Here is a 16,661-nt window from a genome sequence, read left to right as displayed (position 1 = left end):
AAGAAGCAAACTATAAACTGTTCCAATCAAATAAGTATTCATGCTAGGATAGCAGTTTGGTTTAGTACTACATTATCTATTTTCACAGATCCTTGAATGGATTGAAGGAAAGGAGAGAAATATAAGAGCCTTGTTATCCACAATGCACACAGTACTATGGGAAGGAGAGACAAAATGGAAACCCGTGGGCATGGCAGATCTTGTTACTCCAGAGCAAGTAAAGAAGGTTTACCGGAGAGCAGTGCTTGTTGTGCATCCTGATAAAGTAAGTAATAATATTTTATTTTAATTTGTAACCTCGTGTACTAGTTTAATGATTCCTACTTGATCCATCCCTGCAATTACTTTCACCATTATAACTTTAAAACAATATGGAGCAAAGAGTCACTGCATTCCATGTTATAGGTACGTAGCCGTGTTGGTCTGCCATAGTCGAAACAAAATTAAAAGAATCCTTTCAGTAGCACCTTAGAGACCAATTAATTTTCCGTGGAAAATCTTTGGTGTAGCAATTATTACCAGTTGTGTGAAAGCTTAGGGAAAGTATTGGGATAATTTCTAAAATAGTCTGAAAATGTGATATGGTTCAGTCAAGTGAATGAAAATAATAAGACCTTGCATGTTTACTAATAATGTTTCTGGTTTGAGTTTTGCAGCAAAAAAAATGTTTTAAATTAAAAACTGTGGTTCATAAAACTGATATGCTTAGGCTAAAAATTAAAGTCTGATGGGTCTGAAAAAATTAAACAAGGGGAAATGTTGATAGATTGTGTGGGCAAGGTGTGAGGTCATGGTGAACAGCATTACTTTATAGCTCAAAACTATATCAATAGGTAAATACTACACCAGCCTATTGGAAACTGTAAGTCTATCTTCATAAGAACTACAGATTACAATAAAGCCAATTCACTAAAGGCAAGTGAATATGCACCAGGAGCAACCCCAACCTACTTCTATAGTGTCATTAAAACATACCCTATTACCCAGGATAAATGCTGCAACACACACACACACACACACAACCCCATGTATGCACAGATCAAATATATAGTGACTTGCCTTTGATGAGTAAGAATTGCCTCTAGGCAGCTAGGTAGGAAAACTTTATAGTAGTTGACTGTTTCTTTTAATCTACAAATACCTGATAAGTAGATGTGGGGATATAGGCTAGAAGATATTTTTGTCAACTCGTAACTATTCTGGGTTTACTCAGGGTTTCATGCCACCCTTTTCAGCATGCCTGCTCTTCTATGATAAGCGTAAATTATACCTACACTCTGCTTTTGACTTTCTGTATGAACAGTGTCATCTTTAAGCTTATTTTAATATGTTTGTGATGTTTCTTGTTTTGCTTTCTTGTAGGCTACGGGGCAGCCATATGAACAATATGCAAAGATGATTTTTATGGAGCTCAATGATGCCTGGTCAGAATTTGAAAACCAAGGCCAAAAGCCCTTGTATTAGCGTACTTCCTCAGACATTGCTGTAGACCTGTGCTAGTGCTCATATAGTTCCTTGCCACAAGATTTTCACAGCTGAATTAGTATCTGGCTGGAAATTTGGGAAAAAAATAAAACTAGCCCTAACACTAAAACCTTTCCGTATGGAGAGCGGGTAGGTATGGAAGGTGCTCCTTACGTATGCCATGAATTACAGATGCAAAGAGAGGAGTTCTAGAAATTAATCTTATAATGTTCTTTCAGGTATAAACAGGGTAGGTAAGGATGCATTTTAGAAAACTGGGTTTGCTTGTCTTGGAGCAAGTGAGGTGAAATTAATGGTCTCTTTCACTACGAACCAAATAGATGCTGTGTCACTAGGAATGTGGCTTAGTCTTGAAAGTTTGTATCCAGGACAAGCTTTGTCAAAACAAAACATAAGGATGTTCATATGTGGTTATTTGCTGTACACTAAACTCTCATAATAATTTGACCCTTCAATTACTTATTGTAGTTTCTTTTTTTAATATGACAGCTAGGCAACTGGATATGTCTTTGGCAACTTACTGCTGCCTTAAACATAGTACTGTATTTTGTGTTTCAGACAAGCAGATAGCTACATTTTACACAAACAAAGAATTTGGGAAGTGTCTTTAAATTATTATTTATTTATTAACATGCAAAAGCTGTTGAAGCATTATCAACAGACCACTAAAGTTGTTTGCTGTTCATTATTATTAAAGTAAGGGTGCAAGAATACCTTGCAAAAAATTCCCAGTTAGAAAACAACACTTTAAAACCTGCCTCTGAAACAAACTTTGCTGCCTTCTTCAGCATTGTGAAGTTATGTTCTTAATTGATTCAAATTGTATATTTAAATTGAATCAAATATCCAGTTTTTCCAGAGCATTTGTGAACACAAGCTAATGTTACAATGTAGCCTCACCTTCTGAACTTCTATAGGTAACTTACTATGTTCATGTAGTTTTGTAAGATCTGAGGTGAGCAAAAATACGAAAATTTACTTACTTACTAAAGTTATATTGGCCCAGTAAGCAATAATGTTCATATATTCACATTATGGTATCTGATGATAAAACAAAAGTACCGTATGTTCTCTCATCTAATGAAACTAATTTTACATAGCACTTTGAACTGTTTCTCCTTTTGCAGAGAAACTTATAATGGGAGTTTTATTTATTGACATTTCCTGAATGAAATCTGGGCTCTGCCTTGCATGGGGTAGATTAATATTATCTGGTCTCCTCTCCTTCAAGCAGTTGATAGTTAAATCAATGTGCAGCAACAGCCATGTGAAACTTGGTTGTTTATAGAGGTCCAATGTATTTATAGATGCTGATACAATATCTTTCTTGAAAACCAAGTACTGGTATCTACAGGCTGTTGAAGGCATCATACCACCTGACTCCATTAAACATTGGATCCCATTATGCAGCCGATTTCTTCATGGAGTTGTTGCATAGTAGCTACAAAAGTCACTGTATGGGGAAAAATGGTAACCTGCACCTGCCTTTTTGATGTTCAACAGGTGGACAGAAAGGTTTCCACATGCAGGGAAAACTCTCTAGATGACGTGAAAATCTTGGTCAAATTGGTGTTTTAAGACAATCTGTTTTCTGTTGTTCTGTTTTCTTTATAGTGGGAAACCCTTTTCTGCAGATACAGCATGTCCACCAGCCTACGTTTATTTTTATATTAAATGCCATCTTTTTGTTGTATTGATCCATTATTTATTGCCATTACTGCCAATGTGAAACAAAACACCAAGCTCTCCTTTTTATATGTACAAGATATTAAGACGTTTGAACAACTATAACAAACTGGATGTTATTTATTAACATATTATGACATGTTTTGATCAAGTATGTGCTTGTCTATTAAAAACATTTTGAAATGTGAATCATGTTCCTGTGACTTGTTTTAATCTTTCATTCACTTCTGTAGATATTGTGTGAATTATGCTTATGAAATATAAATGGGTTCAGTTAAAGTAGCATCAGTTTTTGAAATTACAAAAAAAGCTTTGTGCATCAGACTAATAGATTTTTAAAAGCCCAGGATAAATTCAAATTTTAACAAAATAAATATATCATTTAAGCTTTATCTAGTTCAGTAAAAAGGGGGAAAAAACTTACCCAACTTAACACCTTCTCTAACTGCAGTGCTTTCAATGGTGCATGAAAGTGAGACCTATGTGTCAAAACTACTGAACTCAAAAGGGTTTTTCCTTTTCCTTTTGGTCCTATCTGCTCATCAACGTTCAGGTTTAATGTTTTGACTAAAACCACTATTATAATTTATTTATTTATTTGTAAATATGCAGTATACTCAATGAACTGTGACTGGTTGAAAGCATTTGTATATATATTAAAAAGGTGAAAGAATTTTCAGTCCTTTTTATTTGTATTTTATCCTATGCAGAGAGAGGAAGACAGAGCGCCTTCAAAGGGGATGTTATTGAGTATATTGATACTGAGGCTGCTGTAGCAGAAGGTGAAAGAAAATAAACCCACTTCTCCATGGGACTGAATAACCTGTTCCTGAATATTACTCTCTTGTGTTACCTTACAGTACAATCCTATATGTCTTCATAGGAGTAAGTCCCATTGAGTTCAGTGGAGCTTACTCCTAGGTAAGAAAGAATAGATAGCAATGCTATCTTTTTATATGCTGAGTAAGTGCTTTTTATATGCTAAGAGGAGCAAATGACTTCATTCATATATAAACTTAAAATTATTGCTCCTCTTTCTGAACTTGTGTCTAACATTATAGAATATGTGTTTTACTGAATGCAAAAATGCTTCTAGTTGCCATGTTTCCCAGCTTTATACCATAGAAACCAACTCCTGGGACCCCTCACAATAAAATATTTGAGGGGGCTAGGCTCCCACAAAGGAGATTCAAATGGGGTGTGTGTGCATTGCATCATGTGATTGATTATGCGGTGCAGGGCTTATCTGGGCCCCCACAATATTTTTTTCAAGTTGGCACCTCTGCTTTATACAAAACATTGGCATTGTGGTGAAATCACTTTCTGCTGCGGGGAAAATTGCAGTAGGAAACAAGAGAAAGCATGAATTAGAAAGGTGTGTGGGTATATAAATATGCATGAGGACCCTAAGGAGCACTAATTAGATGTTTAATGCTCGATTTAAGTAATGCAAATCCCTGGCTGTACAGATGTCACCCAATCCCATAGATATTTCTAAATATCCATGTGGGTGTGCAGTCAAATGACTTACCATCGATGGAAATGGATCTACATACATCAATGGATCCATACAAGTGTGATTTGTTTGGGCGAAAAAACCAGCACGGCCACAAAATCCCACTGACTTCTTTTGAAACTGAGGTGATGAATAGTGCACGTCCGGGCATGATGACGCTCGCTTGCTTTACTAACAGGCCCATCTTACTACACCTGTCTACTCCGAAGTAGGCTGCTTAAGCTCATGGAACTTACTCCCAGGGAAGTGTGTCTAGGATGGCAGCCCAGACTAAATAGCAATTTAAAGTTTTTTTTTTAAAAAAAAAAGATTAGAGATAATATCAGACGAGCACATGCCAGACCTCAAAAACAAGGTTTTTGCTCTGTGGGGCCTATGCTTGACCTTGAAAGTGAGATAGAGGTTGCCCAAGCCTTTGCAATCCGAATATGCTCTGGGAGGGCAAAGGGAAATGTGGGTGGATGGATCCACAAAAAGATGTTTGAACATCTGGCAGAAACAGGACCAGGAGGACCAGCATTTTAAGGGCCATTTCTGAGGAAAATTCACCTCACTTGGCGTGAGGCGGCCTCGACTGCCTCGCTTGGCGCCGCCCTTACGACAGTTCACAGGCGTGAAGAGAGTCTTACTTAGTTTCTTTTTTTAAAAAAGAAAGTGTTGCTTTTTTTGCGAGAAGGGGAAGGGTTAGTGCAGGAGCCACGTGAACAGAAGGCGGAAGAAGTCGACACCTTATTCTCCGCCTCCTCTGCTTCGTCGTCCAGGGAGAGAGCGAGCAAAAAAGGCGCCCCGCAAAAGAAACGGAGACATGGCGGGGATTAAAGGTACAGTATATCCTCGCGCGGCGGGCGGCCTCTGTCTCTCTTTCTCTCTCCGCTTTCCCTGCTCTCTCGGCTCCCTCTCGCTCCGCCGTCGCTATGGCTACCTCGTTCCCGTCCCTGCCCGGAGAAAGTTCCTCTTGAGTCGCGCGCTCTGCAAATACAGCTAAAGGAGCCTTTCGCTGCGCAGCCTCCTCTCGGTTGTCGCCAACAACAGACTCCTCTCTGGGGCAGCGTAACTTTTTGCACTGCGCCGGTGATGGGTGTCTTCCTCCTCCTACGCCCTTTTCCAGGGTGTGGATGTGGGGAATCCGGATGCGCAGGGCGTGCAGGCGCCGGCGAGGGCCGGGTTGTTTTCTCTGGAGCAACTGCCGAGAACGGATCTGGCCGGTCACGTTTTGCTGAAAATTCCTTTCCCTTGAAGCCTATTTAAAAGTTCAGGAGTTTTTCCAGCCGCTGTGTCCCCACTCCCAAACCATTGTTTTACATGCGATCAGTTTTGATTCGAAAACAAAACAAAACAAAAACAAACAACAACCCCCCAACTATAGTTCTTACCAGTGCTTTTCTTCTAAAAAAAATGTTTATGGGTACTCTCATTTTCTTACTCATTGAAATACTGCCCCTCAAGGAGGGCAAACTTAGATTCACAAAATGTTTAGCGGTATGCGCCCCCCCCCCCGAAGAAAAGCACTGGTTCTTACAAACTTTTGGACTTCTGTTTATTGTAGTCACTGAGGCAATGAGTATACAGTTCATGTGCAGAGTGTGGTACTTAACTTCGTATAAAACATAGCTGCCAAGTATCCCGTATCCGCCGGGAAAACCCCTTTTTTCTTACCGTTTCCCGGCGGTCTCCCGTTTGGCGGAAAATCCCGGCATTGTCCCTTTAATTTGCTTCTTCCCGGCGGCCATTTTTCTGGTGCCGCTTTGCTCTTCTATGGGCACCAGAAAATGGCGGCGCCGGCGCCGGAAGTCGCTTCCGTGCATGACCGGAAGTTGCGTGACACGACTTCCGGTTGCGGTTTGCCCTTCTATGGGCATCAGAAAAGGGCGGCGCCGGCGTCGGAAATCGCTTTTACGTGTTTCCGGTCATGCGCGGAAGCGACTTCCGGCGCTGGCGCCGCCATTTTCTGGTGCCCATAGAAGGGCGAAGCGCCACCGGAAGTTGCGTCACGCAACTTCCGGTCATGCGCGCGCTGCCGATCCCGGATCTTTACGATCCGGACTTGGCAGCTATGGTATAAAATCTCTTTCCATCCCAATTACAGAAGTTTAATTTAAGTGATCAGTGAAACCCTTCCAAAAAAACAAAAAAAATTCCAGCATGGCTGTCGAAAGTGAAACAAACGTTATTTACTCATTTCATAAGATTTATACACCTCTTGATAGTAAAAACAAACAATCCTCAAAGTGGTTTACAAAAAACAAAACAGTAAAATCAAAGAAAATTCAACAAACCCTACTTTAAAACACACAAAAGTTAAAATACTAAAGCATTGAAATTACCTCGGCTTTCTCTGCATCCAGATAAATGCAAGAAGTAGTGACAGCCACCAATTTTGGATAGCTTTTAAAGAAAAGAACACAAATTCATGGAGGATCAGGCTGTCAGTGGATACTAGCCATGATAAATGTACTACCTCTACTGTTGGAGGCATCAGGCCTCTGAAGGCCACTTGTATAGCATCACAAGTGGCGAGGGGAGAGCTCTTGCACCCAGGTCCTAGTTCTGGGCTTCCCATAAGCATCTAGTTGGCCACTGTGAAGAGGATGTTGGGGCACTGGCCTGATCTATCAGGCTCCTCATATTCTTAAGGTAGATCAGAATATTCTGGTAGATCTCTGGGTGATCTGCATTAGATTACTAATGGCAGCAACAAGTTGATTTACACTCCACCCCCATGTAGGCTGCTGAAATGAAGAAAGCTAGCCAGGAGTGGATTTTTTTACATGAAATAACTGTGAGCTCAGTTATGTTCTGGTACTGGAAAGAAATTCCTAGGTTCGGGAGGCACTTTGGTATTTAATTCTAACTGTTTTGTGTGTGTGTGTTTTTAAAAAAAATCCTTCCAGTAGCACCTTAGAGACCAACTAAGTTTGTCATTGGTATGGCTCTGATTGGAGTTCCAGTAAAAAACAAGCCTAAATTCAGACCACCTCTTGAGATCAAACATCTGCTGTATCAGGAGGCTACACCTTTAACTGCAATGTTGGATCACTTTGTGAATTAAATTGCGCAGACTGTGATTGTACAAATTAATGTTAAGCGTGTTTTTATTTCCACTTGTGTAGCCCTGGTTGGCTTATCGTTCACTGGAGCTATGGGTCTGACGTTTCTTGTATTGGGTTGTGCACTGGAAAGTTACGGGTAAGACTGAATTAATACGAGATATATCACTGTTCTGTGTTGTGTGTTGGTTCCAAGCATGCTTATTTGGAATGAAATCCCTAAGCAAGCGGTTTAGGAACGCAGCTTGAATTCTTTTTTTCATTCTTACGTCTTTCAGATGATTGAGGGAAATGAGCGGCATCAGAGATTGTAACGGGGTTAACGTGTGGGAGAGCAGTCTGACAGCCGAGAAGGAAAATGAAGCTTAGGGTAGTTTGGTAAACCTTTGCTAAAGCAGTGGGTGTAGAGGAATAGAAATTGGCATGTAAGATAGAGAAGATGCAGTAGAATGCTAAAAGCTTCACAGATTAGAATCTGAGCTGATATGGAGATGACAAGGGACGCGGGCGGCGCTGTGGTCTAAACCACTGAGCCGCTTGGGCTTGCCGATCAGAAGGTCGGCGGTTCGAATCCCTGCGGCGGGGTGATCTCCTGTTGCTCTGTCCCAGCTCCTACCAACCTTGCAGTTCGAAAGCATTTAGATAAATGGGTACCACTGCGGTGGAAAGGTAAACGGCGTTCCCATGCACTCTGGTTTCCATCACGGTGTCCTGTTGCACCAGAAGCAGTCATGCTGGCCACATGACATGGAAAACTGTCTGTGGACAAACTCCGGCTCCCTCGGCCTGAAAGCGAGATGAGTGCCGCAACCCCATAGTTGCCTTTGACTGGACTCAACTGTCCAGGGGTCCTTTACCCTTTTTTTAAAGAGATGAAACTGCAGAAAAGGGGCAAAGAAGGGAGGAGGAAGAAAATGCAGTTGGGCTGGAAAACTGAGTACCCTGAAGTGAGTGGAAGAACAAATGTATATGGCCCTATTTATACTTCAGTGACTTTTCCCTATGTACAGTGGTACCTCTGGATACGCATTTAATTCATTCTGGGGGTCCGTTCATACCCCTAAACATTCGCACCCAGACACGCCTGTTCTGTGCAGGTGTGTGCGATGGTAACCCGCTTCTGCGCAGGCGTGGGCGGCAGAAAACTTTCCATTACTTCCAGGTTTGCCACGTGCGTATCCTGAAGTATTTGCACAGGGGGCAGTACGTAACACGAGGTTCCACTGTATATAATTATGTGTATATTTCTGTGCTCAGCTGTTACGATTTCAGAGGATGAATAATAGGTTGTGCATAAAATTCATTTTAAACAGCATTAACTTCTCTCATCCTTTGTGTTTGTCATTCTGCAGTGTCTACTGGCCTTTATTTGTTTTGATATTTTACTTCATAAGTCCTATTCCACACTTCATCACAAAAAGAGTAAGCGACGATACAGATGCTGCAAGCAGCGCCTGCAGGGAGTTGGCATGTTTCTTCACGACTGGAATTGTGGTTTCTGCTTTTGCGTTTCCTATTATCCTTGCACGTGTTGAAGTGGTAAGGTCTTATCACAAGAAAAGTTTATATGTCACCTTTTGACGCCTCACAGTCCTGGGCAAAATACAACTCCCAGTCATTTGATTGCTCCATTAGCACAATCATTTTAGCTTGCCAGATGGAATGATTCCCCCCCACCCAAATCCTCCCCCTGAATGCTGTTCCCTCACATTCAGTCAATTTTTTTGTGGGGGGAGCTTGGTGCTCAAGCGGAAGTCCTTGCACAGGGCTTCTACTGATGAGAGTCATTAGGTAAATCCTACACCCTCTTTTTTTGGTGTATGGCACATTGCCTTGCAGATAAACACTTCACAAAATGAGTCATCTTAATAATGTCTTCTGGTTGCTGCTCACAGTAAACCAGACACAGCACCAAGCATAATTTCACAAATATCACTGTGAGTGATGCTGCTGCCCCACTTTGTTTTTTTTTAAAGAAAAGTTTACATTAAAATAATAATAATTGCTCAGCACTGTAAATAGATGTACTGGTTGAGGCAGCCACTGCTAACTTATCAGTTGAGGGGTAGGACCCAGAGTAACTGAGGATGAAGAAAGTTATCCCAACACTTTTCCAGGCCCTCTCAGGAATCCAGAGTGGCCTGGATGCTTCTGGTTCTTGAGGTGCCCAGCCATAATAATAAAATGTCAATACATGAAAAAAAAGCAGTAAAAAGAGTGCAATGTGAAATAAGTTATTTAACAAATGCTTCGTCTAACATCTGCCTTTTACCAAATAACCTCTTGCTTAAATTTTCAGTTGTGTGCTGTGTGATAGTGTCACATTTAGGTCCAGTGTGCATAAAAGCAAGTTGTCAAATGCCAAAAAATTAACAAGTGACTAAATATAAGGCCCCCCCCCTTTGAACTTGTAGCCCAAGCCGAATAGCCTTGGATTTGCCCTGCACTTGCAGTTACAGTTCTGAGTGAGGAAGTTGCTGTTACTGCCATTAATTTCTTTAGTCCTCATATCTCTGGGCTCAGACCCTGACATGCACTGGGGATGGAGCCCAGAGGTACTGTGAATGACAATGACTGTAGCTGACTCAGCCAGTGTTGTAAAAAAAAGAAAAAAGTGCTGGGTGTGAGGCAGACACAGATGCTAATAACTTCCTTATTCACATTGTCTCCAGAATGAACACGAGAGGGCAAAAAGTTTGTAGTGAGCTGTGCTGTCAGCTCCTTCACTCCTGACCTTCATGTGTTTAGTGCAGGCATCCCCAAACTTTGGCCTTCCAGATGTTTTGGACTACAATTCCCATCTTCCCTGACCACTGGTCCTGTTAGCTAGGGATCATGGGAGTTGTAGGCCAAAACATCTGGAGGGCCGCAGTTTGGGGATGCCTGGTTTAGTGTTAAGGCCTGAAGAGGGCTTCTTAAGTGCACTTGGCTGAACCCCCATCGTTGGGGATAGCACACATTTTGCCCTCAGACTGATAACATTTTAGTCGTCTTGTATTTACATGCATTCTGGTTCATTTCCTTTTGAAAACTTTATTTCACAATAAGGGTTTCACATGAATAAACCACTGGTGGTGGTGGTGGTGGAATTCTAAAATCTCTGCAGTAAATGTTTTCGAGCTGTGCAGTCCAGAGGAGTGTAAACACCTAGCTGAACTTATGGGGGTTTAAGCATAGTTAACACACACTAGATTGCATTGTCTGGCTTTGATGACGGGAGCTCCTTTATATGCCCACCTGTGCTTGCAAGTATGCATAGCAGGACTTTACACTGCTTTCCATTATCTGCTCGGCAACTTTTCCAAATCCACAGAGAGCAGGAAGGCAGGAGGAGGTGCTACAGGCTGCAATTACTGATATCTGCACTTGCTCACCTTCCATATTTTAAGAATGCAAACTATAACCTGCTTTAATGCATGGCTCCTCTGAATTATTTTTGGGTGTTTGTGTTAGCTATTGCAGATGCTGTTTTGGCTTTCATTCAGGTATTCTTCTCTATCTGCTTCCCTACCAGCAGGAGTAAGTGAGTGCAGCAGCATCAGTAGGCAAGAGCTGCTCCCCTTGCATGTTATTACCGGTATTGTGCTCTGTTCTCCTTCCCCTGTTGGTTGCCTGTGATAAGATAGGCTAATGACAACCATACTGGGCTAAGGACAGCCATACTAGGCAGCAGAATGCTTGGTGATGCTGGCTGTCTTGCTTGCAGTGTCCAGTTAGAAATCCTTTGAATAATAATAATAATTTATTATTTATACCCCGCCCATCTCCCCGGGTTCCCCCAGCCACTCTGGGCGGCTTCCAACAAAACATTAAAGTACAGAAATCCATCAAACATTAAAAGCTTCCCTAAACAGGGCTGCCTTAAGATGCCTTCTAAAGGTCTGGTAATTGTTGTTCTCTTTGACCTCTGGTGGGAGGGCATTCCACAGGGTGGGTGCCACTACCGAGAAGGCCCTCTGCTTGGTTCCCTGTAACTTAGCTTCTCGTAGCGAGGGAACCGCCAGAAGGCCCTCGGCACTGGACCTCAGTGTCCGGGCATAACGATGGGGGAGGAGACCCTCCCTCAGGTATACTGAAGCTCCAGTCTCCTGCTCACTGTTCTTAAAACATCCCTCCTATTCACAAATGGTGAATTCTGTTTTACCCAATTTCCATTTCTGTCTCGTTTACTGTTCTGCTTATTCTCGTTCACTTTGGGAGCTTAATAGGACAGGTTAAGATGAAGAAACTTTTGTTTGTTTGTTAGTGCACTTGACTTTGCGTTAATGATTAAGCCATGGTGCTTTGTTACCAGAACAGAAGCACGTAAATATATATTTATATATTTCTCATATTTACTAGTATTCTCTCTGGTTTCCTTACTCCAGAGCCCTTAGTTGAGGTTCCATAAACTTGTTATGTCTAGAATTCTCTTTTCCAAGTTCTTGTCTAATTTATTTTCCAGTAGTAGTACTATACATCTTCTGCTACTTAGTCCATTTCTCTTTGTTAAGAATGTTAAATAAGAATAAATAATACAGTCCAACCACTAGAGAGAGCTCTAATTCCTTTTCTTACCAAACAATGTTTTGCTAAAGGCTGAAGATTGTAAAACATCTGGAAATGCAGAAACCATGGGTGGGAGGAACATTTTTAAAGGTTTTTGGTGAAAGAAAATCTATACAGTACTTATAAAACCCAAAGTTACTTTACTGGAAGAGCTTAAAGTGAATAAAGTGAAAAGCCAGTACAGTTTTATGTGCTGATCTATGTGGCATATTTGTGAAATGTAAAAATATTAATGCTACGCAGCACAATGCTTTGAAGTAAGCTGCATAGAGTTCTGTGAGACTTCTTTGCTAAAAAGTGTGTTTAGATTTCTGCTCCAAAGTAGATCTTTATAGGTTTGCAGCATCAGTTGTATTGAAACAATATTTCTCAATAGTGCCAGTGCTAGAGATGGAGTTTTGAAAGTTACTGCTTCCAAAGGTATTTAGGTATATCTTAGTTTTTGTTAGTTGGGGAAACATAAATAAAATACGGTAGTAGAAAGTATCGAGTTTGTGTTACAGTCGATAACTATAACAAATAATAAAACCATGTAGTAAAACCTACATTTTGTTTCCTGCAATCGTTTTACAGCTTCTACCTTTTTTAGGTGCTTTTATATAAAAAAGACTGCTAGCAGTAATAATGCCACTTTAATATTCCATATTTTTAGAAAGAAAGCTCAGAAAACCTATAATATAATCAAGAAGTAGCATTAATATGTATATTGAGCCAAGCAGTGTTACTATAAAGTTTATATCATCAGCTTTTAAAAATGGGCTGCTTCCTTGGATCATTGTTCTCAATCTTCCATGTCTGCTTTTTGCTTAATAGAGTGCATGTTTTCAAACAATATTGGTTTGCGTCCCCTGATGACAAGATCAGGAATTGAAGGCTCAGTAAGAAGCACAAGAGATTAGTGGCTGTGTTGTCCAAATGTCTTTCTGCCTTCCGTTTTGCAGGAACTCAATGTTCCCAGGTTGACCAGAGTTGTTGCATATACTTGCATTTGAAAGTAGTTTTCCAGCTCCAAGTTCTAGAATAATGCTTGGTGGACCTGTAATCCTATGTCCATTTATCTGGGAGCAAGCACTATTGAATTCATGGGACTTATTTTTGAGTAGACAGGTAGAGGATTGCCCTATTAGTAATCTAGAGCAGTAACAATGGAATAATCACTTAACAGTTTAAATTTATTTAGGCTGTACGAGATTTACAACAGTGTAAATTCTTTTTAATATGATTTTAAAACATTGTTTTTTCAAAACCACTTTACTCACCATTCAAAGATAAATGATGTCATATTTCTCTCTTTTTTTAATCAGTTTCACCCAAATATTAGTTTGGCCAAGGTGGCAAAGAGAAGTAATGTGTGGGCAGTGGGATGTCCAGCCCTTCATAGTTCTAGTAATGGGGGCAGACTTTTAATTTGCTCTTTTGAGAAATTTGCTCTTTTGAGAAGACTATGGCAGGCTGCCAATAAAATACTCTAAATGATTTCCCCCTTCCATTGTGGATGAGCTTGAAAAATTCTCACTGAACATCTTGTAAACTTTTCACAAACTGCTCGACCAGTTTTACTGTACTCATAAAAGACAAATAATTGTTTATATATATCACTGCATTTTAGCGAAATGTTTAATTAGTTCCTGTAATGACTACTTAGGTATGTAACCATTTCAGATTACATTAGTTTGCTTGGTACTCAAAATTTACTGTTTGATCGTAAGCGCTTTTAGCATCCTGATGTTGTATTTCTTTGTATGTGTCTAATGCTCAAAGTAGGGTGCATTTTCTGTCAATGAATAGAGAGTAAATCTTTCTTCTTATTCACTTTGTATTTCAGATCAAGTGGGGAGCTTGTTGCCTTGTGCTGGCTGGAAATGCAGTAATTTTCATTACCATTTTAGGCTTTTTTGTTCTGTTTGGAAGAGGAGATGATTTTTCCTGGGAACAGTGGTAGACTGCACTATGGATTTTCATATGGATCTGCACTTTAGGGCTTACAGGGAGCTTTATTATGACACGGATCTCAGAGTGCATTGTATGTGTGTGTGTGTATATATATATATATATATATATACGCATATGCATAGGATGGCATATTATTTGCATGCATTAATAGCTTTACATTATTGCAGGGCTTCCCAAACTTGGATCCCAAACTTGCTTTTGGACTACAATTCCCATCATCCCTGACCACTGGTCCTGCTAGCTAGGGATGGTGGGAGTTGTAGTCCAAAACCAATGGGAGAAACCATGCACTATTGGATATGGGTCCGCTTTTTGTATCTGGTGCCAGCCTAACACAGGGTAAATGTATTGCGTTTTAAATACTAGTCTTTCTATTTAGTTGGATGCATGCAACTTGCTGCAATTTGTGATAATTTTTTGGACTGCAACCTACATTTTGCCAAAGTGCTGAAATAACCGTAGTAAGCATTTCTTCACGACAATAGCACAAAGACATTTTAATGGTAATGTTTGTAAAGTACTCAGACTATTCAATTCTTAAATTACTCAGGGTTTATAATGCTTTGAAATACAGTCTTAAAGAAGAGCTTTTGCGTAAGTGAGAAAATGGGGTACAATCCTGCAGATGCATTTCATACATTGACAGTTCTATTCTGTGTTGCTGGAAGTTTTGAGATAATTAATTTTAAAAGTAGTTTTAGCTCTGGTAAGAGTAGAGGTATGAAAAATTAATGCTGCACTCCTCTACACGTTTGCTTACTCTACTGAAGACAGTGGGATTTACTCATGAGTCAACATGCATAGGGTTAGGTCAGGCATCCCCAAAGTGCGGCCCTCCAGATGTTTTGGCCTACAACTCCCATGATCCCTAGCTAACAGGACCAGTGGTCAGGGATGATGGGAACTGTAGTCCAAAACATCTGGAGGGCCGAAGTTTGGGGTGCCTGGGTTAGGTTGTGAAGTTGCCTTATAAATTATGCTGCAGCAAAAATAAAAAAAGAAGGAATATAAATTTAGCTTTGATCTTCTTTTCCTGTTGTTCCAAAAGTCTCTCTTCCACCATCACTTTCAAATAATACAGAATACACCTTTTTAAAGGTGGCATGATAAAGGCAAATGATAATGTTCACTTTCTGGCGCAGGGATGGGTATCCAACAGCCTCTGGCCTTATTTCACGTGGCCTTCAACCTGATTTAATATGGGTAGCAAAAAGGGTGTGCCTTGCCTTGCTTTGGGATCTGCCCCTCCAAAACTGACCCACCTTGACCGAGTGTGACCTTCAAAAGGAGATTTTTGCCATTTCTGTTCTAAAAGGTGCTTTACTCTTTAAAGTGGGAACACAAGTTATTTTATAGGTGAGATATAGTGATGAAAGGGTCCCCCCTATTTAATGTGTAAAATCAAATTACTATTTGTGGTGGTGTGAAATAAAGAGTTATTGCAAGGGTTATAAAGGTTCCTGTGAGCCTGATATTGTTTTGCTGCAAGCTTGTCATCCTGCCAGTGTCTGTGACCATTCATTTATGTTAGCGATTTTCATTACATAGTTTAAAAAAAGAAAGAAAAGTATTGTGGTACCCTAAATACACATAGTGATCTTACTCCAAAGTGCCTTTCTCCAAGATTATTGTGTTCTGCAGGAGGCATGTGCATCAAAGCCATGCTGCATGTATTTGATAAACATTGCTTTGCATTCTCTTGTTGACAATGTTTCATATACAGCATATATGAACTTTTGTAACCTTTGTAATTTATGTCATTTGAAGTACTGGAATTGTGCAGTATTAGAATACATTTGTGAATGTATTTTTAAAAAACTCAATAAAATTTTACTTCAAAGTCTTTTTTTGTGGCATGCATTCTGAATTATTGTGTCCCTTTTGATGTGATTCTTACCTCTGTACTGTTGGCTACATGGCAGTCATGTACACCGCCATCCCATGTGCACACTCCCCTGCATCCAAACAAGCAAGAGGCATTATCACAGTTCAAGGAACAATTGAGCCGGGCAAAAGCACTTGAGGCATGTGCAGAACTGGGACGGCGGGTGGCATTGCAAAAGTCCTGAGGGCCAAATAGGTCCCAAGGTTCTCCAACATTGTCCAGGGTCATGGAGCCTTATAGAAAGAAGCTTTGATTCTCTACTGAGGTTAGTCAGCAGAATTCATTTGTGGTCCATTCTTCCCCCCAATTCTATTTCTTAGAATCAGTAGCAGTGGGGAGATTGACGTAGCGCATATGCCAATTCATTGCTTCTGTTATTGTGTTTGCACCAAGCCAACCTCTCCACAGCCTCTCTCCTCTCCTTCTGGGTAAGAAATTCAACCAGCAGGAGGTCTGGTGAGTGCTGCTGTTGCTGTACTACTCTACCTACTAGTGCTTAGGAGACATGTGCTGGTTGGGGCTGATGGGACTTTTTGTTCAA

General features: G+C 40.5%; 2 protein-coding genes across 7 annotated transcripts in view; both read left to right on the top strand.

Moving 5' to 3' along the window:
* DNAJC6 (DnaJ heat shock protein family (Hsp40) member C6) overlaps positions 1–3,360 on the top strand; it is a 43,013-nt gene extending 39,653 nt beyond the window's left edge. For all 6 annotated transcript variants that reach the window (XM_035124237.3, XM_088673938.1, XM_088673940.1 and 3 more), the window contains 2 exons: positions 89–265; positions 1,363–3,360. In XM_035124237.3, coding sequence (XP_034980128.1) covers positions 89–265; positions 1,363–1,464 — 279 coding nt within the window. In that variant the 3' untranslated portion in view covers positions 1,465–3,360. The remainder of the gene's footprint in view (positions 1–88; positions 266–1,362) is intronic.
* A 2,082-nt stretch (positions 3,361–5,442) lies between these two features.
* On the top strand, positions 5,443–16,078 carry LEPROT (leptin receptor overlapping transcript). The gene is made up of 4 exons (XM_035123757.3): positions 5,443–5,508; positions 7,798–7,873; positions 9,087–9,273; positions 14,108–16,078. Exons 1-4 carry the CDS (start codon positions 5,493–5,495, stop codon positions 14,222–14,224), a joined length of 396 nt encoding a protein of 131 aa, XP_034979648.1. The 5' UTR covers positions 5,443–5,492; the 3' UTR covers positions 14,225–16,078.
* The last annotated feature ends 583 nt before the right edge of the window (positions 16,079–16,661 follow it).

The sequence above is a fragment of the Zootoca vivipara genome, chromosome 7 (assembly GCF_965207765.1).
Source record: "Zootoca vivipara chromosome 7, rZooViv2.hap1.1, whole genome shotgun sequence".
NCBI lineage: Eukaryota > Metazoa > Chordata > Lepidosauria > Squamata > Lacertidae > Zootoca > Zootoca vivipara.
This window is presented reverse-complemented; position numbering and strand designations above follow the sequence as displayed.